The sequence below is a fragment of the Hyposmocoma kahamanoa genome, unplaced genomic scaffold (assembly GCF_003589595.1).
Source record: "Hyposmocoma kahamanoa isolate Upper Pololo Valley unplaced genomic scaffold, ASM358959v1 88, whole genome shotgun sequence".
In the NCBI taxonomy this organism is placed as follows: domain Eukaryota; kingdom Metazoa; phylum Arthropoda; class Insecta; order Lepidoptera; family Cosmopterigidae; genus Hyposmocoma; species Hyposmocoma kahamanoa.
In genome coordinates, this window is record NW_020654466.1 from 625,638 (window position 1) to 650,994 (window position 25,357).

Genomic DNA, 25,357 nt, shown 5'->3' on the forward strand with positions numbered 1-25,357 from the left:
ACCCTTCGAAACCGTATCGCAGTAATGCTCACACTACTGCTGGGCGGCAGAAATACGTAAGGTGGCAGTACTTCCCTGGACGAACATAGTCGTCGTAGTAGTTGATATTCTGTGACAGCCTGTAATGGTTAAGTGCACATTAAAAATAACAAATACACAGACCCTGAGCACCAAGTACAGCACTACAAACGTATAAACAAAGTGCCAATTATACAAACAATGGTTTGGCGGCATAAATAGGCATGTAAACCACTAAGTCAAAGTTAATTAATCTTCATTTCATATGTAAGCAAATTACATTTGAAATCGTCATACTGATTAAACTCTACTGCTCATTCGTAAGACAGATTCCCCTGAGAAGAATGAGTAAGAAACTCAGGGGATTGCTCTTTGTCTATATACATTTATCATTACAATATTTAATTTAAAAACATCGATTTTATCAACGATTAGATAGATACTACATGCAAGACATCAACGGGACACTTTCTTTTGTTTCACTATGTTTTAAACCTCGTAAATGGCAAATTTTGAATATCAATCGGAATCGCAAGTGAGTTGCCCTTTAAGTTGGAAGCTATGTCCGGACATTGTCGCAGGACACTGCGATCGGCATCTCCGGCACTAGCCCGGAGAGCTAGTAGAGGATAAGCTAGATATCCTCCGATCCCTCCAGGTGCTTAGGTTATTGGGTACTGGAGAGACGTCGTTTTTCGGCGTCGGGAAGTGAGCGTTTCTTAAAGCCCCGCCACCAATACGGAAATTTGGTAGTGGACTCAGAGTCGACGGCTCAGCGGTGGCAACCGCTAGTTGTGCAAAATGCTTCGGTACCTATCTAGAAAATAAGGAGGTTAGTGTACGTGCACCCGGGGCGCTCACCCGAGGCACTAGCCTCTCGAAGAACCGGATGAAGTCAAGTGACAGAGGTCTGTGACAACTTTGTACACTGGCTGATCTGGGGCCAGAACCAGAACTTATAAGGTTTCTGTGCGCGCACAGGTTATAGTACACTATAACCAAAACTAACGTAGAAATATATGGGAGCTTGTCACTTGTTGATATCATAAAAAATCCAACAACACTTAAGGCATAAATAACGCTTTTTCTCCATGAGAACGAACACAGCTATAGTCAAAGTTAATACTATAATCTCTAGTCTATAGCCACAGCTCATAGGCAAGAGAAAAGACGCTCTATTCTCGCAAGTTATGTCTATTTGAACTCATACTGGATCAATTGAGATATAATCTGTATTGCATATACCGTTAAACATAGCGCGTCGTGCAATGCACGCCCATTATTCGGTACGTGCACGTGCTATCGTGTTAGCGACCAACAACATGTCACTGCGGGATTTGTAGTGTAACTAATCTATTGAATACGTAACCAATTATTCTATTTTAAATGATGAGCAGTTTACTAAAAAATAATAGCGACATCGGGAGGGGCAATTTTCATAATGAATCGTAACAAAACTGTTTCAATGACTCAAGAACACTCATTATACTGTAATTAGGATGTCAGTCATAAATCCGATTTCTATTGAAGAAAAGTGATTGTTAAAAGTGGGAAGCGTTGAAATTGCGCGGTTGAACCCAAAGGGCCTTTGGCTCCACATGGAACTGATTTCTACATACAATACTTTTTTAACCGATCTCAAAAAGAGGATGTTCTCAATTCGACTGAATTTCTTATTGCATGTGTTACGCGATTTGTGAACCGATTTTGATGATTTTTGTTGTAAAGAGGGTAGGTACCTCAGTAATGGTCCCATTTAAATTTAAAGTAGGTAGGTAGGTAGGCCAAGTAGGGAATGAATCCGATTTCCGGCAAACGATTGCAATAAAACTTGGCAAATAGATGCAATTCCACGAACCTTTGAAGTAGGTTTTTTATAATTATGATACCAAGCGATTGTACGAACAGTCGTGTGCTTGGTGGTGAGCGACACAGCATAACAGTTAAAGTTGTCACTAAGAACTTTAAATCGCAAAGATCTGAGGGACACTGTCACTACGCCCGTCACTCTAAGACGTAAAGTTTGCAATTCCCATGTGTCTGCAGTTTCACCAGTAACCTTATCCTTCAAAACCGGAACGCTTGGCGGCAGACATAGGTAGGGTGGCAGTACTCCCCTGGATGAAGTCATTCACAAGTAGCTCTACTGCTACTAAAAGTCCACAGTTTGTGGCATCTACCACGTCTTGCGCTGGTCTCCGTCTTGTTTTTTCCGAGTTGTTCCGGGGAGACTACCGGCTTCCCGGTAAGACCAGGGTACGGCACGGGCGGACGTCCGGGCCAAGCCCTCCGCCAGTGATACGCCTTCACGGGCGACCCTAGTTGACCCGAACTTGGGTATGGACTCGCCGGGGTTTGTGGTTAAATCAAGGGATGAACACGTTCTTCTACCCCCAGCTAGCAGCTAGCGCGTCTAGACGAGGGCCTAAGGCGAGGAGACGCGCGGGACACGTGAGTTGCCCTTTAAGTCGGAAGCTGTGTCCGGACATTGTCGCAGGACACTGCGATCGGCATCTCCGGCACTAGCCCGGAGAGCTAGCAGAGGATGAAGTAGACATCCTCCGGTCCCTCCAGAAGCGTAGGTTTCTGGGAACTGAAGAGACGCTTCGGCGTCGCTCGGGAAGTGAGCATGCCTTTCAGCTCCGCCACCAAAGAGGAGATTTGGTAATAGACTTTAGAGTCGACGGCTTAACGGTGGCAACCGTCAGTTGGACAGTGCTCAACGGGAAGTGAGTGTGCCTACAGCTCCGGTACCTATCTGGAAAATAGGAGGGTGCTGTACGTGAACCCCAGTCAGCTCACCCTAGTGTATTGGCCTTGCCTTTTGAGAACCGGATGAATCTTGCAAACGGGCTGATCTGGGGTCAGGAGCTGACTGAGAAGGTCCCTGTGCGGGTTTGCATACACCGGTTATGATGCCCTTCCCGTATTACCAAGAGGTTGATAGGGAGGGTCTCTATAAACAAAACTTATGTAGAAAGATATGGGACTGGTCTCCATCTATGTCGTCTACTCATCTCGTTCTATTACCACTCCATTTTGTAACTTTGTGGTTGAAAATGATTTTCCATTATTTTCGTCTCCAGTATCTGTCTCTAGAATTGAGAGTGCTGAAATCGATAAAGATTCTATCCTATTTGATGCCAAGTTTGTCTTGTGACTTTTATTATTTCCCCCTACCTTTTTTCGACCGGGTTGTCAACCGTCTAGACATTGCGACCTTTGCATAGGAAGCAGAGCATGAACATGTATACGAAAAATCCTATTGTGAGCATTTTCATTATACTTTGCGAAAGTTCTATGAATGAAAATGGAACTTGTTTACTAAATACCCTAAATTTAAAGGCGCTAAAGATAATTTTTAACCGACTTCAAAAATTCATATTTTTTTCTATGTATGTTACGCGATAACTCCGGCCTCACATTTAGTGAATCGATTTTGACTTTTCGCGCACTTTCCGGTAACCGACTTCAATAAAACTTGGCAAATAGATGTAATTACACGAACTTTTGAGGTTGGTTTTTTTAGTACTCTGTACTGAGATTATACTATTTAGTTTCGTGCGTATTATACAACAATATATACATGTATAAAATAAATAGAATAAATATACTTGATGCCGTTTTCCCTTTGGATTAGACAGAGACAACAGTCTTCAACTTGCTACGATCCTCACTCACATCCTTCGCCTCACCAACACACATAAGTGCTTTCATACATGTTCGTCTGCTAAGGGTATTCTTGACATGGCATTTCTTGCCGTTCGTTGAAGAAAAACATCGCGAGCAAGCCTGTACATATCTAGAAAACAATTTAATAATGTGTGTGAAGCTCCCAATCGGTATTGGGCCCGCGTGGAGACTACAGCTCGAGCCCTCCCATTGTGAGAGGCCAGTGCCCAGCTGTGGAACTATCTATAGGCTAAGTAGTAGTAGTCGGGTATGTAATTAGGAGCAGTAGAGCTAGCTAGTAAAACACTTGTGGTATGGAAATCAGAAACAACGACAGTACCACAACAGCCCAGACCCGAAAAATACATTTTTTCTATATTGAAAAGTTAGTCTTTTAACCCGGTACTTCAGAGATGGCTACACAATGAAAACCGCAGAGTTCCTTGAGAAAGAATTCGCACAGGGGTATTTCCCTGCCTTACCTTACCTATTGCTGCCGCCAACGGATAATGCTCACGTTACAGCGTTTTAATTTTGAAGGGCAAGGGGTGCTGGTGACATTACATGCACATGAGATTTGTCAACTTGTTATATCTCAGGGCGACGGGCGCAGTGCAGTGCCCCTCAGATCTTTGCGATTTAAAGCTCTGAGTGGCGCTACAACAGGTATCTTAAAAAAAAGTTAGGCAACGTTGCCGAGACGTTGCAGTGGTGTCGCCGTGCATTGAAGTCAAGTATGGTAAGCTGGTTTTATTTCTTGCTGAACCGTTGCTAGAAACATGAGGACTTGTTTACTACGTCGATAAACATTTTATCTAATGACACATTCAATGGTTCTCTAGACCGAAAGTGGAACACTAACTCGTCACGTGCAAGTCAATAACGCGGTGATAACGAATCGATAATTAGAAGGTGTGGCAAAACGTGCTTGTTATCTGTTATATTGTTCTTACCGACAAGTGGACGGTTTTTTTTTTGTTACATACATAATACACTACACGGGTCATAAAAACAGGTAGTGTTATAATTTATGCGTTATTACCAGATATCGAACTAATAATAATAATGGACCAGACAGCTACCTACACCAATTGCCTGACCTCTCTGGCCTCAAACTAGGGAACTGCCTGTAGCAGTAAAGCTCCTTGTGAAAAAGTCCGTCCAGGGAAGTACTGCCACCTTACCTATACGCTTCCAGTATGTTTCACGCTTAAGGGTGCTGTTCAAATTACAGGTACTTGGGACTTGTCACCTTACGTCTCAAGGTGACGGGCGCATTGGCCCCTTAAGATCTAAGCGATTAAAAGCTCTAAGCGGAACTGCAACTGTTATGGACAGACGTGTCATTTACCACCAGGCTCACGACTTGTTCGCCCCGACACTGGTGTACTCGGTTCAAAGTACCAAGAATAAACGTATGCATGTATGAAGAGACTGATGTAAGTGGATAAGGCGAAGGTTTTTCTTTTTTTATAATAACACACAACAACACAATAACACTCAACATAGCCCCGCACTAGGGAAACCCTGTGTCGCGGGTGCCATGGACACACATATAGACAACCACAAATTACACCCAAACTCACGAGAGAAACAAATATTTCTATATATAGGTCATACAAATATTTCTCCCGGCCTGGGAATCGAACCTGGGATCTCTGCGTGGCAGTCCGGCATGGTAACCGTTCGGCCACAGAGGCAGTTTAGTTTAGAGGCAGGTTTGTCACGAGCGTAGTGGGTGGAGGTTCATAGTCTGTGTCTACCCCTGTGGGAGTCCGGCGTGATGATACGTATGTACATTTGTTGATACACGTGGTTCTTGCGAGGTCGTTAAGCCAATGTCAGTAGTATTGGTCCCATGTGTTCAGACCGTAAATACCACGTAATGAACACATTTCCCAATTTACATAACAAAGTGTATTAATAGGCATTTGTTCGTTGTCGGTCGTAAAGTATGCCATGGTCGTGTGGCGCTTTGAGTCGTAAGTACATTTGCAATCAATAATGCATACCGCTAAATGGTCTACAAATCATAGTTGGAATACTTCGTTGACTCTTCAAGTGCATCAAGTCTAAAAAAAATTTTTTTTTAATTAAAACTGTTTATTACAAATATTGATAACGACTTACAGTACATTCAAGGTAGAATCTTAAAATTAAAGATTATTTATCCTTTTCTAGTGAGTTGCGTTAATATGTAAGGTACAACAATTAAATCAATGACCAGTTTGCGCATGCCTCCTCTGATATTGATCTTTCATATAAAATCTTTTTAATTTGTTTTTAGATAAAAATCCTATACAAGTCTGTATAGGATTTTTATCTGTTATTTCATTTATAAGATTTTTTGGTAAGCTATTTAATATCACAGGAAGTTCACACATACAAACTCTTTTACCATAATTATTGTTATATTTAGGTATATCATACATAGGTAGATGTGATAGTGTACGTAATGAATTCGGTCTAATTTTAACTTTTAACGACTTTATTTTTCCACAATTTTCGGTTATGATCATTGCCTTACAAATAAATGGACTACGGGTCTAATACAAAAACCACGAAAAAAATGTCCCAAGTCAACCTATTTAAACGTAGTGACATGTAAAGGAATATGAAAAAGCTAAAACGTTGAATTTAAATTGTAATGTCATCGCAGTACTGTCAGTCGAACAAACGAAGACTAAAGCGTGAATGACGCTCTGTATACGATTTTAACGCCCTATAAGTTCGGACACTTTTTAGCGCGGACTCGACGTCCATATAATTGTAAGTCAATGGTTATGATTGCTAATTTAACTCTGTCATCGCATTTCAATGTCTAACTTTCTCAGACTCGTATATTATAAAGAGTGATTATTGAGGAGATGGCAAAACTGATTATTTATTTAAATTTCTTATCAAGGATGTTCATTTGGAGGCACTACTTCAAGGATAGATAAAAACCGGTATGTGATTATGAAAGAAATGTATCTGAAATCAGCCTACAAAATTTTTATACACAATCCATTCTCCGCATTTCAGTAACTTTGTGCTTTAAGATACGAGTGGCGGTAATCCCCAATCGCAAAGTTAGCCGGGGTCAGGGACTAGATTTCAAGAACCGGCGAAAGAGCAACTACCCATAGACGAGAAAACCAAATTAGTTGGTCTGGTTTTCTCGTCTGTGGCAAGACCGCTTTCTGCAGGACACAACACACCATAGAAACCCTTTAGTTGTAATTAAGACTATCTGGAATTAATCTGTTTACAATCAATTGGGAACTATTTCCGTGGAGACCCCACAAGTCGGCGATCTCGCGCGCCAAATCGGGACACTGCGTTTTTCGGTTTCGTCTTTCACGAGACCCTGGGGATGGCTAACGTGAACAAGAATTACCCACGATTTCCGATCCATGTACATGTTAAATAATGATCAAAGTCCAGTTAGAAAAACAAAACATCCAAAAACACTAAATGGAATCCTAGCCACTTTTTGGCTCAGACAAAAAATATTTAAACCACCCAATATTAAATATACCAATACCAATCTGTAAAAATAACCGCACCCTGATAGGTTCCCTCCAAACACACCGCATGAACGAAAGATGTATATCCACAGGAATTCCACACACAAGTTGGAGAAATCGTCCTCCTTATCAAATACAAAAATTAGTTTGGTGAGACGTGTCCGGATCAGATAAAGCGCCGCATCGGCGTGCCGCCGCCGCCGCCGCCGTGTTTCCCACAGACCGCCGCCGCCGACAAATGCAACCGGCGAGCCGCCGTTCTGTTCAGTTCCATTAGGCGCTCCGACCGTACGCACGCGCACGCTTCCATATTATGTATGCGTAGTGAAAATGGCGACGCCAGAAATTGACATTTGTAAGAAAAAACTTAGTGACTTTATATTCGAAGATGTTTTGTTTATAACATTAATTTGTCAATGTCTGGACTCGCCCTTTTTACTACGCATACACAATACGGAAGGAAGCGTGCGCTTGTGTACGATCGGAGCGCCTGATCGAACTGATAAAAAATTTATTACTATATTTCCTTTGAAAAAGTATTTGTTATACAAATACGATTCATGTTCCCGCTCGCGACGCCGAAACGCCGCCGCCGACGACAGTTTTTCGTCGGCGTGCCGCCGCCGCGAACCGGCGCGCCCCGGTTGGTCTGTTATAGGCGCTCACATTTAGTCCGGATCGAAACCTATGCACACCGCAAGTTCTTTTATTTCATTGCTTCTATAATAATAGTAATTAAATCTTAACTCACTAAGCGGCTACATGCTGCAATTTGGTTTGTGTATTTTTAAAAGAAATAAAAGTTATTTATAGATTTATTTTAATAATTTGCAAGATATGTTTTTATAAATTCACTGCCGACTTTACGACCCTCCAATTACGCTCGGGCTAAATAGCCTCGTAAACGCATAAAGCCCTAAAAGCCTTCGATTACATGAACTTAAATTCAAACAATTACCATATCTCATTATGTTTAAAGGAAAAATATTTTTATGATATTATTAAGAGATAGGCATTTTGAAAGTAATATACAGATTTTTATAATACAGACTGGCTTTACAGGCTTTAATGACTGTAAGAATTATTAATATTGAGATATTGGTGATGTTCAATTAAAGCATAGTACTATTTGCGGTTTCGTTAAACAAAGGGTTCAGATTTGCTGTAGCGTTGTAAACATAATTGTTGGACCAGCATTTTTTTTTATAACTTCAAATTTCAAAGCAGTTAACCGATGATATGCGTTTTGTCATTAGGCCCATTTACACGTCCAGTGGGACGTACCATCAGGGCACGGTTTTCGCTCAGAAAAGGGTTTGTATCATAATATGCCACTGTTGTTCCCATTGGACTTCAATCGCTTATATTTTGGATTTAGTAGACGCAAAACTGCAAAGCATTAAACACCGCCGTCACTTTGCCTGCTTCTGTGTATTCTACAGGATCACGGAGAGTGTTATATATATTGTAGATATTCTAAGGATAAATACACAAACGGCTATGATATGGAATTCCTTGCCTGCTGAGCAGACCTATTGTTATTATTGCTTCAGTGAGGAACGCTGTAACTTGGACCTTTTCAAGGCGAGAGTGAATAGACATTATTTAGGTGTGCACTCTCCATCGTCGACCTCATCGTCACTTTCTATCTAATAAATAATGCAAATAACGCACTCACTCAAAGCCCTGTCGCGGGTGCCATGGTCACATACATAGACAACCTCAAATTACACCCAAACGCACGAGAGAAATAAATGTAGGCCATACAAATATTTCTTCCGGCCCGGGAATCGAACCCGTGACCTCTGCGTGGCCGACCAGCATGTTCAATGCACTTATATTTTTATTTTTCTAAATAAAGAGTTGAAATATCTCAAGGTATCTTCATCAAGGTATTTTTTTAATTTAGTTTACCAACATCTATCAAATTGAGACTTATTGAGAATTAGTTACTAGTGTTTTGTGGTTTTAAATTCAATGCACAGTTAAATAAATACCTTTTGCAAAAAATTGCAAAAGAAAACTTTGTAACTTAACTAATAATATTGTTAAAAACCAAACAACTACTTACGTCCATAAAACAAAATGCTATTTTGTCTTAACATTTTTCATAAAGTTAAACAATCTCTATGTACGTCGAAATATTTACTACTTCCTATTAAATCCTCTTTGAATAATTTCCTATTCAAATAATTTCTATTTCCTACCCCGGCAATGTAAATTGAGCCAAATATGTGCATATATTTACCTAGTTTTTTTATATGCCGTATTTAGATAAAAAAATGTGATTTTTCACTATTAAATCATAAATTTGGACGTTCAAGCGAGCGAGTGAATCGTCTTAATTAGTTTTGACGTGGTCGAGCGTCTTGCACATCGGTATTCATGGTGTCGCCATGTCTGAGATCCCGGGTTCGATTCCCGGCCAAGAAAACTAAATTATTCTATATTGTCTGGGTGTTTGTGGTGCCGTTGTTGTTTCCGATTTCCATAACACAAGAGCTTTAGTTACTTTCTTTGGAATCAGAACAACGTATATGATGTTGTCTAATATTTATTATTTTCATTTATTTATATTATAGCGGACAGCGTGGAACTGGCGTCAATGTAAACAGATCTAAAAGATGTAGAACTCAGTCGGGCCTGCGGTTTCCCCTCCGTGTCAATGTTATATTGTTGTACGTCGTAAAGTTTCTAATCTTTTCTACAATTTCTTCTTCAAATACCCAATTGTTTGCTTATTGAGGCTATTGACTACACCGCAAAACCTAAAAGGAATAGCTAGCGGTAGAATTTAGTTTCCTATTAAGTTTCTGCCATATAAACAACTCGCTGTTTATATCAAAAGAAGTTTCTTTTTGCTTTCAATATCAAAGAATGGGAGACGTGCAATAGCAATTATTAAAAAAACCGACCTTGAAACTTTGTGGAATTATATTTATTTTAAAAGTCGTTCGTAAAAAACACAAAAACAAATATCTGTAACAAGCACATAGAAAAATTCGTAACGTCTACTGGTTCGTTCCGTGGCATCCGTTTATAGTAGTAAAACATTGTGACATTCAATAACTTAATTATATTTATTTGTCAAATTTTATTGAAGTCGTCCCCTAATTTGCCAACCTTTAGAGGTGGAAAATTTTCTTAAATGGGACCACTACTGGAAGTACTCCCTTTCCAATACAAAAAAGTGTCACCAAGATCGGTTCACAAATATCGGTGTAACCTGGAAAACTTTCTTTTTTTGAAGGCTGCTAAAAATTCAAGTAGATGTTTAACTGCCTCCGTGGCCGAACGGTTACCATGCCGGACTGCCACACAGAGTTCCCAGGTTCGATTCCCGTGTCGGGAGAAATATTTGTATGGCCTACATTTATTTCTCTCGGGAATTTGGGTGTGATTTGTGGTTGTCCATGTGTGTGTGTGTCCATGCCACCCGCGACACAGGGTTTCCCTAGTGCGGGGGCTATGTTGAGTGTGCGCGTTATTATTAACAATAGACAAATTATAAACCGAGTACAGAATTATCTCAACAATTTAAAAAATGCCATTACCACCATTAACAAATGAATATAATACAACAGTCAGGCATTATTATAAAAAACAAAACGTCTAGAGTCGAGAGAAAAACTACTATGAAAGGAGTATGCAGTATTTAAATTTATAAAGTACCTTTTTCACAATACAGACATTCAAACGTAAACAATGAGGTGGATAAAATGCTGCTAATGGTGACATCAGCTTAACGACTCTTGCATCACGCGTAAGATAGTGGACAAACGTGCTTTTAAAGAGTAACACGATAAAATTTTTAAAACACGTATTTGTGTTGATAATCCAGGTGTCAATGGCAGCAGGTTCAATTATGAAAGATTTTTGTTGTTACATGGTTAAAAGAAATACACTCATTTTAGCATTAACCCGTTCATGAACTACTTAAATAGTACAACGCGACGACCTCCGTGATAGAGTGGCTTGCACACCGGTTTTCATGGTGTCGTTATCTCTGAGGTCCCGGGTTCGATCCCCGGCCGGGTTAATGTAGAATAACTAATTTTTCTATAGGAAATGAAACTATTTTTCCCGATCTAAATCGTGTGTGTGTAATTTCTTGCAATATTTCGCGGAAATTAACACTATTTTTAAATTAAACGACTGAACGTACAGTCAAGAGCACGTCAAGCTTGACACTTTGTACTTTGGACCGTTCTTATTGTAAGCGGCATAGAGTTGGATTTAAGTCTTAAGTGTCAAGCTTGACGTGCTCTTGACAGTGTACACCGAGTACCATCACTTTTTCTTTTTTGACAACTTGACATTTGGTTTGACAACTAACACTGATATATATTTTTTTAGTTTTAATGGCACCGCATCCACATCGGGAACATGTTTTTTTTTTAAAACAAACCGAAGGTTGGGGTTCTTACAGGTCCCGTGTGCACGGGCGGCTGAGTTGGTAAAATCATCAACCAGGTATGTCTAATATTAATGCAAACCATCCTATTTTTCACCATTGCTACGAAAGTTGTTAATTAAAAACCTTATTTTTATTTTTTCCAAAGAACATTCCAAATTACGCTTCATCTGTTTTACAAATTATTTCATTTTAACAATTTGTTGTAAATTATTGATTAATCATTATAAATTTTAATTAGAAAACAATTTTTATTCTCAAAATTAAATAATTTGTAAAACATAATATGTGACGTAAAGTGAAATTATTATAAATAATTAATTTGATAGTAATATTTTTATTATAATGTACGCATATAATAATATAATAAAAATGAAAATTAATGAAATGATTGCTCTTGATATTTAGTCATAAATACTAAAAAAAGGTTGAATTATGATAACATAAATACACTGGCCACATATACTGGAACATTTAATTCTAAAAAAGAATTAATTCAGTCGTCTTTTGTTTTCAATTAAACGTTTACATAGATAGGTGGCCTAACGGTATTCTAGACGTCTCGGGTTCAATTCCCGGTAGGACCAATTTGGGAAATGAACTTATCGATATTGGGTCTGGTGTAGATTTTTAGGTTGTCTGGTATTCATAGTACACGGAATTCTTCCAGCTTAAAACCAGGTCATTGGCGTGGTTGTCTTGGCACATTATTATTATTAAATTCTGAGAGTAAAACAAAGAAATATATTTAATAACATTATTGTGTATTATCGATAATGGAAACAAAAGCATACTTGCTTTCAACTATAAACACAGAACATTACATTACAGAACTAACACTAAACTTATTGCACTAAAATTATATTTAACCATTCAATTTAAAGACAATTTTGTGTATGTGGACGTCAGTTTTTTTATGACACTAAGTGACAGGACTGGCTACGCCAGTCGCTTAATGGAAAATGGCACTAAAAACAAGTATTTGGAATCTATCTGATGGAAAACATGTTTTGACTCATTGTATACGGATGCCATACATTATCATTATAATTCTTAAATTCGTAATTGAGGGGAAGATAGAAGGAAAAGAAAGAGAGAAGACCAATAATGGCGAACAGCGAACAAATTACGATAGACGTTTCGTGTGTCTGGTGGTAAGCGACATGCCTGTCCATAACAGTTGCAATGCCATTCAGTGCTTTAAATTACATGTGACTGGTAAAATTACAGGACCGTGGGACTTGTCAACTTATGTCTCAGGGTGACGGGCTCAGTTGCCACTGAGATATTTGCGATTTAAAGCTCTTATCATCAAACGCACAACTTGTTCGTTCCTTCACTTGATATTATTAAAAAAACCTTCACAACCGTTCACGTGACTAAACTGTTTCTGGTGCAAGTGTTTCGGATATTGCCCCGGATTGAGTTTCGTTACATTAACACTCTATAAATATTTAATTTAAAGAACGCTTAGATATCAAGTTCAAAAATAATTTCTCCAACATAAAGTAATTTGATCATTTTTCTGAATATAGAAATCTTCAGTGGCTCCCCATCAAGTCGCACCGTGTGGATCACATTCTCAGCTTTCTCTATAACGGACTATATGACCATCGTACTCCGCCTTTAACTTTAAGGAAAATTTTCGCTTCCTCGTGGAGGATCACGACCGTGAACCAAGATCTAAAATCGATAACATACTGAAACCTCCTTTAGAGTATTTCAAAGACTACTTTACGATTAAGTCTGCACAACTATGTAACGAACTTCCATCTGAAATCCGACATTCTAAGGGTCGTATTCCAGAACTCTACTCAATACTCAAGACAGGACTTGAGTATTGCAGTGAGCACTGAAAATCATACTCAAGTACTTGCCATTAGGGTCGTATTTCCAGTGCTTGATGTCATACTCAAGTCTGCTCAAATTCCTGACTTGAGCATTTAGTAGAGTTCTGGAATACGACACTGAGTCACTTCCCATTTTCAAAACTGGATTACATAAATACAGTGTCAAAAGATATATATATTCTGAAACTTAGTCTGCAACGTGTATATATTTACTGGTAAGTACACATTTATTTAGGTATATTTATATATAATAACATTTATGTAAGTTTTTGTTTATTCATACAATTCAAATTTTGGTATTGGCACACTACGTATTCCGCTCTAATTAGGTTGTCTGGGACACATCACTCTTAGCGATAAGGCTGCCTTTGCCCACAATACATTTACTCTGTTTATGTAATAATTATAATGTTCTGTCTATTTTTTGTGTTATACAGTGTCAATGCCCTGACAAGGTTGAGCAAGTGATGAAATGCTTAATAACCATTTTAATTTTAAATTGTCTAATAATTATTGGTTGCAAAATCGGGTTTCACATTTCATTGACCTTTACAATTAATAATCGACTCAATAATAAACAGAAACTATGTAACATCAAATGAAAACCAAATCGTTGCCTTGGATGAACAGGATACCAACTTAAAAAATTGGACTTTTTACTTAAAAATGCAGTCCTATTAAAAAAATCGAGATTTTTCTAATGAACAAGATCTTGTAACGATCGGACGCGAAATGGCGCGAGACACACGGTAGTATCTCTAAATTTTTTGCACGTTTTGGCCCCAAACATTGAGCAACACAGTCGTATTCAGTACGACACACGAAGCTGTAATCGTCAGGACGTCGTCGTTCGTTGAGCACGGTATTAAAACTAAAACACAACATGTGTTCATTATAAAGTAAGTGTATTTTAGAAACATTTATTTCTAAGACGAAAACTATTATTGCAAGGTTTTGTATACTTATACCTTTTTTAGTGTAATGTTTTGAGTTACTACTATGTTCCGCAACGTTTTATCGAATTGAAAATTATTCCTCCTTTAAATTTAAAAGTATTAAGCATGAATAGTTTAGTTACAACTCTGAATCACAAATATTTTATGTTTCAAAAGGGCAATATTACAGACCTCTCTGAATAATTTCAGGATTTTATCCAAACTACGGCACTGAATAAGAAGTAAGAATAAGGCTTTAAACGCATACTGGTGAAGAGAACCAAATAACAATAGCGGCAGAAAAATGCAAGAAGAAACTTAAAAACTGTTCTCCTGAAAAATCTATGTTTTTAAGATATACCCTGTTCATCTAGACTATGTAATCATCAGCTCAGCTCGTTAACACCCACTGCTGGGTATAGGCCTCCTCTTTTACAAGCTAGTTCAATCGGTCCTGTGCGACTCTCATCGACAATTTTCTGGCCAATCCGACGATATCGTTGGTCAGGTGGTCTGCCTCGAGGACGTCTCGCTCCTACCGGATACCTCTCAATGACCGCTTTGGCCCATCGGTCGTTGTCCCGCCTAACAACTTGTCCTGCCCATCTCTATTTTAGGCTCGCGATCCGGATACGGAAGTCTACGACTTTTGTTCGCTGTCGTATCTCCACGTCGGGTATACGGTCGACGAGGGAAATGCCGAGCATGCCCTTTGAGCTACTCTGATTTTTTGCATGTATTCCTTTGTGAGCGGCCACGTCTCAGCATTTCCCTCATCGACATGTAGTACAATAAATAACATGGTAAGGGATAAACCACACTTATCGACGCGGAATCGCATTAAGCCGATCAGAAAAATCTTTATATTGACGAACGCAAGAGCGAAGGAGACGTTATGCGTTTCGCATCGGTTCGTACGAACTCGACTCGATACACAGGCGTCTACTGCAACATGTCGGACGGAGAACGAGAAAGAGTATAGGGCCTGCTTACTGCGAACTGTCGATCGCGTCCGTACGCATGCGACGACGGTTGATCCTAGTTTAGAGACAATTGGCGCGTCGGCGCCTGCACGTCTGCGAATCGGCTTAATGCGACAAGTGTAGTTAAAACATGATCGCCTCAAGCCGATTCCGCGTCGATAAGTGGGGTTTATCCCTTATACAATAAATAAAATGGAAATACAAATTCATAATAAAACAACCATTACATGGGTTTATGACAGTTACGAAGGCCTGTAAAGCATACATTTGACGACTTTCACGGACTCTGAGGTCCCGGTTTTGATCCCCGACCGGTTAATGTAGAAAAACTAACTTTTCTATATAGTCTCAGGGTATTTGTGATACCGTTGTTTCCGATTTTCATAACGCAGGCTTTAGTTACTTACTTTGGGATCAGAGCAACATATATAATGTTGTCTAATATTTATTATTACTATTATTAAAAATATATATAGCCTTGGTGATATTCTACCGTAGCATGTAATGGTTAAGAACACACGGACACAACTGACAATCAAAAATCAAATATATTCAAAAACAACTGAATATGTAACTTTTAAACATTCTTATGATATCAAACAAAGTTTGTTTAAAACTTTTGGGTATAATACACAATATTTTTTTAATTCGCATCCATACGTATATATAGGTTCTTAAGAATAGTTAAAAAATATGTAAATTGTTCAATTTGGACATGAAACAATTTTTTCAGATCGAAATTGCGTGTAATAATAATAATAATAATGATAACGTGTCACACAACTACCTCACTTGCCTAGTCCCAAACTACGGAATTTCCTGCACTATGAGTACTAGAGCAACGAAATTCACTCTGGGGCACTTCCAGGAACACTGACTTTTTTTTACTTTTTTATTTGTAAGTTTTATTTGTATTCAAACAAACCAAAGCCCGAAACGGTTTGTATGAAAAAAATCAAATACACACCATTCAGACCCACAAATAATAGTTTCATTTTCAATATCTACCAATCGCTAAAAAAGATGAAGGAAACCAAAAAAGTTAACATTTGTATAACGAATTCTTATGTTTATTTAGGAAAATTGTTACATATAGGAAATGAAACTATTTTTTCAGATTTAATTCACATATTAACAATTTTTTCAAACAAACCAACATTTCGAGCACTTTACAGGTCCCATGGACACAAAACCACCAACAATCGAATGAAAATCGGCCATTTACCTCATGTGAGAGGTATTACAGACAAGATCAGAAGAGTCCTCAGGCATGCGTCCATCAAGACCTATTTCAAGACCCTGAGTGAGATTTCGCAGTTCCTGAGATCTGTGAAATGTAAATTTCCCTTACAGGATGCAGGAGTTTACAAGCTTGACTGTGAGTGCGGTCTTTCTTATATTGAACAAACAAAGCGAAGTATTTGTACCCGCATCAAAGAACACACAGCTGACGTCAAACACCATCAAGTAAATATGTCATGTCATGGATAAACCTAGACACTCAATTAAGTTCGAAAAACCCCAAGTCCTTGCAAAAGAAGTCCGCTATCCACCCAGGATGTTGCGAAAGCCATTGAAGTTAAAAATTATCCAAATTTCAACATGGAAGATGATTTCGCCATATCACCACTTTGGTATCCAGTATTGCCTCTTATGGAAAACCCCAAGCAGACATATTGTAATTACTATTATTAATTTTAATTTTATTATTAAGGAATAATTATAAAATTAAATTTAATAAAGATTAATATTGTTAAAATAAAATTAATTTGTGAAGGAAGTATGTAGCATAAATTGGAATGTATCTTTGAAAAGAAAAATAATAAGGTGGTTAAATAATAACTTTTGTAACAATAGTGAAAAATAGGGTGGTTTACATTAATCATAAATGATTGATGACCTTACCATCTCAGTCACCCATGACCATGGGATCTGTAAAGGGCCCGAAATGTTAGTTTGTTTAAAAAAAAAACAAATTTGTGTGCGATTTAGATATGCAAAAAGTTTCATTTCCTAAATTCATATGTATGTTAAATTTTCCCATTTTTTTGCAGAACAAAACTGTAATATGTTAATAAAAACAAAATCTATTGGAAATTAATTGATTTATAATTTTTTTCTTCTGCAACTTTTATTGACTCAGTTTAACACTCCAGGTATTATGTCAGGAGTTCCCAGGTTCAATTACCTTTAAAATTGATCAAATATAAAATTTTCATAATTAGTTTTGGTGCAACTGGGCAGTGCACTTATTAATTTTAATTGCAAATTTATGTTTATTATTTTTACTATTAATTTAAGATTGGTTATTTTTATATTTTTTATTATTGAATTGTATTGTAATATTTGAGAAATGCATCAGCAATAAAGGCTATTATTATTAACTGTAAAGCAGTTTGTTGATGGAGAACACATTCATGTTTAGCAACATACCTATTTACCTATCATACATGCCTATTTCATACAGTACATACTTACATATACCAAAATACAATGCTTACTTATCTGAAATCTTTGATAACAATTTCTCTTTTGATTTCTGTTTAAAAGTTACTTTAGTTATATTACTTTTGTCAACATTCAAGTCATTATAGACAACAGGTACAAAATAGTTTCTAGTTTTTTGGCCAAATTAATTTATAGTTCTAGATAAATAAGTTAAGTGTTGAACCATCATACAAAATTTGTAGTTAAGTAAAAAGCTTAGCCACCAGCGAAAAATTACTGGTTTTCACAAGCCATTAATGATATTCACATTCATGTGAAAATAATTTTTGTTTATTCAAGTGAAAACACACAAGGTCAATATGTGTGAAAATTAGAACACACACAAACATTAAGTGAGAAACGTGCTAAGATAATGACAATGCTTTTACTGTCTATACTTCGCATTAAAATCGATAATTTACTACTTACAAACTTTTTAAACTTTTGATACGTACCAGTCAATATTGAAAATAGTAAAAGGTAAAGGCAGCCAGTTGTAACTTACATTGCAAGTCGGCAAATGATCGATCGGTTGTAATTACAACGATGACGTAAAAGTATCTGATGAGCATTGGTAAAATACATAAGCACTTACCTCAAATGCAAATTCTCGACGAATTTATCCGTCGTCAAATTGTCCAAGAGAACAAAGTCGGCAACACCGACTTCAGCCTGCGTCGCCATGGTTTACACCTTCTTAACACAGTCACAGTAAAATTGTTCACAATTCTATCAAAGTAAATACCGTGCTTTAAATTTTTTGTCAACAAACCGTTAAAAATAAAAATATGAGAAACACAACTTCCCACCACAGATATTTCATTTGAACTGACAGTTTTTTTGAGTTGCTTAAGTTGTTGCAACTGTTCTCTGTGTTGCCTTTTAAAAAGCGATGAATGCGGCTATAATTAAATGCGGTCTACTGTTTAACGAACATACCCAGAGTGGTAAGTAAAAATAACAACGCTGACGTCTACGACACAAAAAGCACAAAGAAGCAAGATAGTAAATTCTTGTATAGCTTTATCTCTGTCTATGGATGCGGACAACGATTTTTCTGTCGAATAAAAGCGTTTTTCAACGCCGCCATTTTCCCTTTAGTAGGTGCGTCAAATGTCATAATAATTCTTAATTTTTCAGAAAATTAGTTTGGTTTTGCCTTTTATGTTCTTTTCTATCTTCTACAAGCGCCTCGGTAAATGTTTAAGTAAAATTATATTTTCCTTGCACAGTCAGTGAGTTAGCAGTTTTGTCACGAGGTTTCCTTTGATAGTCATTTCAAGGATCTTTGATGTTCTACAATGAGTTGCGAGGATCGTCTTCATAAAAGGTAGCAAGTGATTTTCACGCCCACAATAGTGCGGAGAAGGACGCGGCGTATGTTTTGTGTACAAAAACTTTATATATAATGTGTGGATTCACGTGAAGTGCGGAGATCTGGATGAGATAATGAGTGAATCACCTGGCGTGGAGTGGCTGCCCGCGTACAGCCCGGGCCCGCCGCGCCACAGCCCTCTTGGCCCCATCCCTCGCTTCCTCTACGAAGATGTGCAACCTTTATCGTTCCATCAGGAAAACAATAACAAGGAAAGCGAATTAGAGACCACCAACAAGATCAAGCACGCGAAACCCGCGTACAGGTAAAACGTTTTTCCTTCTCATCCTGGATGCTTCCTGATGCAAATGACTCATGTTGTAGGTCATCTCTTGCTGAGTAATGTAGTCAATGTTAAAAATATACTGTGTTTTTAACACTTTCATTTGCGCGCATTTGTCGCGCATATAATATAAAATATAGCACAGATTGTTTGTAGAGAACACTGCATTATTCAGTTGTGCAAGCTAAAATTAAGAATTTCGAATGAAACTCTTAATTTTCTGAGAAACACATTTAATTAATATTAAATGCAATTAAAAAAGCAGACTTGCAAAGTAATTAAGATGAAACACAAGTGCTGTTGTTTCCTATATAAATATATTTTAAATAAGTAAAAGTTTGAGTATGAAGTAACCAACTTCAAATAGGGTTGCTTCCATTGTATATTCAGCAAATATGATCTGATATTGGGTACAAATTTGTTAAATTTTGGAGAACTAAGCTTTGTTGAGAACAACCCACTATTTTGCATAAAATTTCATCTATGTAATGTAGTATATTTTGAAGAATGTGTCTTATTCCTTTGTTACATTTCTTGAATAAACTTATTCATACATAATGAAAGATTATTTACGTGAATATCATACAACAGTTGAATAAACATCTACAGCTATGCAAGCATGATCCGTCTCGCCATCAACAGTTCGCCGAGTGGAAAAATGACTCTAAACGAGATATATACCTACATCTGCAACACATTCCCTTATTACAAAGAGGCTGGAAAGGGATGGATGGTGAGAACTGGTTCAATAAACACTTATTATTTTAGTCTGATAACAAAAATTCTCTTACACAATGGGTGTCAATTCTTTAAAAGAATGTTATCATTCCTAGTCAGTTTTATGTAATGTTTATTCCTGCGAGATGATGTAATGACATTGAAAGAAAAGGAAATGCTTTAGTGTTTGGTCACATGGACAGTTGGATGGCATTTCAAACTTCTACATGTACATTGTTCGATCAGTATTATAATATGGAGTCTTTAATAGATGAACTTGTTCATAAAATTAATGCTGTAAATTGCTTTATTTAGTTATAGTAAAAAACTTAATAAAATTAATTAACTGGCTACTTCAATAACCAAATTAATTCACAAAATTTGAGATTATTACTGCCTTTTTATTTTATAATGAAGCTTTTAACTGTTAGGCTAGTGCAAAAAGTGATCTTAAAGTCAATATAATAATTGCGCAATTGATTATGAACCTTTAAATAACTCTTTTCAGAACTCAATAAGGCATAACCTGTCTCTGAACAAATGCTTCATGAAGGTGGCACGCAGCAAGGACGACCCCGGTAAAGGCTCCTACTGGGCCATGGACAGCAGCTACAAAATGGCCGAGGTTACGCCACGGCGACGCCGCAGTCTTAGGGTGAGCCTTGAAAATTTTACGACTCCACCACAATGAAAGAATTTTTTTCATTTAATTGTGGCACTGTTAGTGCTACATTAAAAGTATTAAAGATTATTATTATTAGAGTGATAATATATGGTAAATTGTCTTTGGCTATTTTTGTAAAATAATTTTCGCTCTATCACAGCTGTGAATTCGAATTACGTTCTCCCTTTACAGCTCAATAGCGCGTTGATTTGCAAACATCGTTAGCGCGTGTTGAATGTGTGGTGTTCCTCAGATGGCGCCGTACAGCCCAGAGTGCAGCTCCAACAGTAGCGGCGAAGCGGCGGGCGTGCCGGGCGCTGACGCCGCGCCCACGCCGCCCGCCACGCCCACCACGCCCACCTCGCCCACGCTGCTCAGCGCCGTCAAGGACGAGGTCAAGGAGGAGAGCGGTACGTCACTCTCCTCCTCGCGGACTCTCCCCCTCCACGCGCTCTACCACTCCGCATTCTCTATTGGCTTCTCCTCTGCTTCCAGACTCGAAGGACGACGCGCTCACCGCTCTCATGAACGAGGAACTCATGGCGGACGCTGACATTACCAGAGGTAAGCAGAAGTATTCTAGTATTCAGACTCAAAATCATGTGCTTATTTCAAATTAGTATTTAATTTTCAAGTTAGTAGTAATTAGTATTCATGTTTCTATTTCTAGTCACTATTAAGAGGGTAGCATTAACTTACTGGGGGTTTATAAAATATTTCAAGCAAGCCATGTCTCCAGCGTTGATTTGGCAAAGTAAAGGCCAAATGTCCTAAATAACATATTATGATAATTTGAAATAAATTATACTTATGTAAATTGATAAAATCTATATCTAATCAACAACATACAATTTTGTTGCTACGTTCAACATCCTATTACATATAAATGAGATAACAAATTTATGAAAATTCTTCATGAAAATTACGCATAGTACTTAATTTATATCTCATATACCTAAGTAACAACTTAGGAGTAATAATTTACTGTTGTATTATAGCGCCAATGGAAAGGACAATGAACCATTAGTCATACTCACAACCGTATATCTGTTATTGTACAATAATTTAAAGTATAATAGTATTGAAGAAAAACAATTTACCGACAACCGCACCAATTGCCTAGTCTCAAACTCGGGATTTCCTTGTACTATGAGTGCCTGAACAATAGAATTCTCGCTGGGGCTCTTGAACACTCAAACCAGAACCAGTTTAGAAAACTAAATTTCCCAAATTGGTCCTACCGGGAATCGTACCCGGGACCTCCACATCCAGTGTCTACGTCGCAAACCTTTTAGTGCTGAGGTCGACGCGTCGTAACATGCGTTAATTCGTCTTGCGTTTTCAAAAGTATGTAGATTCAGCAGTCCTAATAGATGTAAATTACAATTATGACGCAAAGAAATATTATTTCGATTCAGCATTTCATCTACAGTGTTGTGAGATAATTAATTTTTGACAAAATTGTTTATTAGGCAATTTACGAAGACTAATTCTGTGACTAGTATGTCATTTGATAATTGTTGCTGCCTCTATCGAATGTAACGCGAGCGCAGTCGCGTGAATGAGATAGCACTTCTTCAGGCGCATTTCTACGCGATACTTATATTTTATAGTTTGACGTATGTGCTTAACTAATAGTGTGGAGAAAAATTTAATTTACTTATTTATTATTGACAGGAACACCTAACAGCATTTGTATTTCAGTATAAATATATGATATACCTAAGAATATTTTCCAAGAATATGCTAATTTGTTACATGATAGGATGTATTTTATCCAATCATAATAGAGGCTAAAAGAAAAGTGTAATCTTTAAAAAATAAATTTTAAAAAAACGCAATTTTTGGATGGAAATATTTATCTTTAAGTACTACAAAATTTTGGTTATCAACTGAAGCCTATAGTTATGAAATTCAGGTTTATCACAAAATTTGCAAATTGCCCAACGGTTTAACGACGCGCCGCCCGCTACCCCGTCAGTCGCCATCGGGCGCTTGTCGATGACGGATCTGTGTCAAATTTTCTCTGCTTGCTTTTGTTTTATTCATATTAATTTACAACGCGCGGATTGGAGGACGCGAAAGCGACCCCCTCAGCTCCTAAAAACTAGGCTCACGTTGAAATACCTCGCCAAGCGCCCGATGGAGCCTGATGGGGCAGCGGGCAGCACGGCGTGTCGTTAAACCGCTGGACAATTTGCAAATATTGAAATAAATGTGAATTGATGACAAAGTTAGATATTTTATTAAATAATTCGTTTTAAATTTTAGGATTTTATATGATCGTGATAGTACATCATATCGTAATATCCCAATTTATTACAAAATTAGCACATGCTTTAGACTATACTAGCACGTGTCTAGTCTCAATATGTATGAATATCAAAAATTTCTTTATTCCAGAGCCCTCGTGGTGCGACGGCGGTCGACGTCACATATGCAGTTCGCTAAGGCACAGCTCTTTGACCGACGACTATGGCAATTTCGTCGTTCAGCGCCTCGATGACTGCGATTGCCCCGTCATCGAAGACCCCGAGCCCCCGCCCCCACAGCCCCCCCAACCCTCATTCACACAAATGCCTTTCTGGCCTTCAGAGATTTTATAACACCGGACATACAACGTCGGAGATATTATACCACGTAAGTCCTTTACTAAACTTTACTAGTAGTCTAGAACTGCTAGTTGAACTGTTTTGATGCCAGTAACAATTAGTTTTGTATTATGCCAGTATATGAGATATAAACTCAATGGAATATGGTGAACGCGCCAATAACAACACGTTGAATTTCATAAGCTAAGCAGTTCTATCTCGTATTACGTGCTACAGTCCCGTTCATTCGTCTTAAGAATGCAGTTCGAAATTTAAACCGACCAATCCTATGGCCTTAATATCACGCGAAATGGAGAAGAAACTAACCAATAAAAGGGCTTTAATAACAGTGATATAAATTTACCTACTGCATTCTTACGCGAGTTGACTAGTGTCTATACAGAGATGGTTGACAACTTTACTGATTTATTTTAAGGTTCCATTTTGAACGTATTATGAAAAATAAATCTTTAAACAGAACGGCGCATGTAGCAAAGATGGAATTGATTAGGGTTACTGAATTCGATAAATGGTCGACTTGACACGCGGTAATAATGCTTTGATGGCAATGCAAGTGTTATTGACCAGAATCTGAGGTGTTACTTTTACGTTTCAAGTAAATGAGGGTCGGTGTACTTTGTGACATTGTGGTCAATCTGGTGATGATGGACATTTGGTTTGCGACGTAACATCGCAAGAGTAGATATAAAAAGAACGTGTACAGAGCTACATGTAATAATAGTTTTCTGAGTGTTGTTGTTGACCTTTATAGTACTCAGTTTTTGTAACTAACACAATAGGTTTGTAGGTATATGGAAAAAAATATTTGATAGTACGTGTTTACAAGAATACCGTGGATAAGAGAGAGACCTGTGTGCAAATAGATGTAGATTATTATTATCTTTTGTAATTCTGTCAATGTGCTGCATTTCTAAACGTAAATTGGTTAAGTTGTACCGACAATTATGTTGTTGCTTTTAAATTAGTTTATTTTTAGGAATGTGTGCTACAGAATCGACACTCCTTTTTTAGCGTGAAAATCTTTGTTTGAATTTTTGACAAATTAACACAGACTGTTCATGACGTTTATTAAATGCAAAAAGAAAGAAATTTGTGTTTTCGGTACAAAAAAGCTTTTAATTTTTATTTAAGATCGAAATTGTAGTTATAATTCTGCAGATACAATGTTTAATCTTTTTTTATAAATAAAACTATGTGAAACAGGTAAATAATGTATCAAAAACAAATAACATATCTGCCAATTAAGTAATAGCTGTATAGAATAGTGCTAGTTACCGACGATTGTAATTTAGAATTTCGAATTTCAAAATTGCAAAAAAGGGAACCTTTATTCAATGTTCGGAAAAGTGTCATTCGATCAAAAGATTTATGTAGAAATCAACGTGATTTGATATACATAATTATAAATAATTTCAACTTTAATTACTGTCAGTGGACATAACACATTCTCAATAGTAAAGGAACGAAAATTGGAAACTAATTTTTGAGAGACTGACAAAATAGATAAAAAAAAGGGAAGGACTGACCATATTTGCCTTTTGGCTGGTACTGAATGACAAAATTGTAATGTATATGAAAAATGATATATAAAAATTACTTTTCGAATTCCCTCTCTTTATTATTGAGAAAGCGACAGCAAAGTCTACACTATATCAAATGTTCAGCCGTTTTGTTTGAAAACCATTTTACTGAACACTGACCTCAAGGACATTTTACAATTTCGAATTCCGACATTGCAAATTACTATTGTTAACTTATAGACGTAATGTGAAAATTTTGTTGTTTTGTAACAAAATTGGACCATAGTTTGTTGCAGTATACAATATACAACATAATAA

At 37.4% G+C, this 25,357-nt stretch overlaps 2 protein-coding genes across 2 annotated transcripts in view; one reads left to right on the top strand and one right to left on the bottom strand.

Moving 5' to 3' along the window:
- Window positions 1-18,552, bottom strand: part of LOC113235814 (myosin-IA-like) — a 114,344-nt gene extending 95,792 nt beyond the window's left edge. Inside the window, 1 exon segment of the mRNA XM_026471719.1 lies at window positions 18,464-18,552. Within this exon segment, the coding sequence (XP_026327504.1) occupies window positions 18,464-18,552 (89 nt within the window).
- A 403-nt stretch (window positions 18,553-18,955) lies between these two features.
- On the top strand, window positions 18,956-24,037 carry LOC113235819 (forkhead box protein J3-like). The gene is made up of 6 exons (XM_026471728.1): window positions 18,956-19,508; window positions 20,136-20,259; window positions 20,752-20,898; window positions 21,161-21,317; window positions 21,403-21,471; window positions 23,311-24,037. Exons 1-6 carry the CDS (start codon window positions 19,318-19,320, stop codon window positions 23,511-23,513), a joined length of 891 nt encoding a protein of 296 aa, XP_026327513.1. The 5' UTR covers window positions 18,956-19,317; the 3' UTR covers window positions 23,514-24,037.
- Window positions 24,038-25,357: the final 1,320 nt, after the last annotated feature.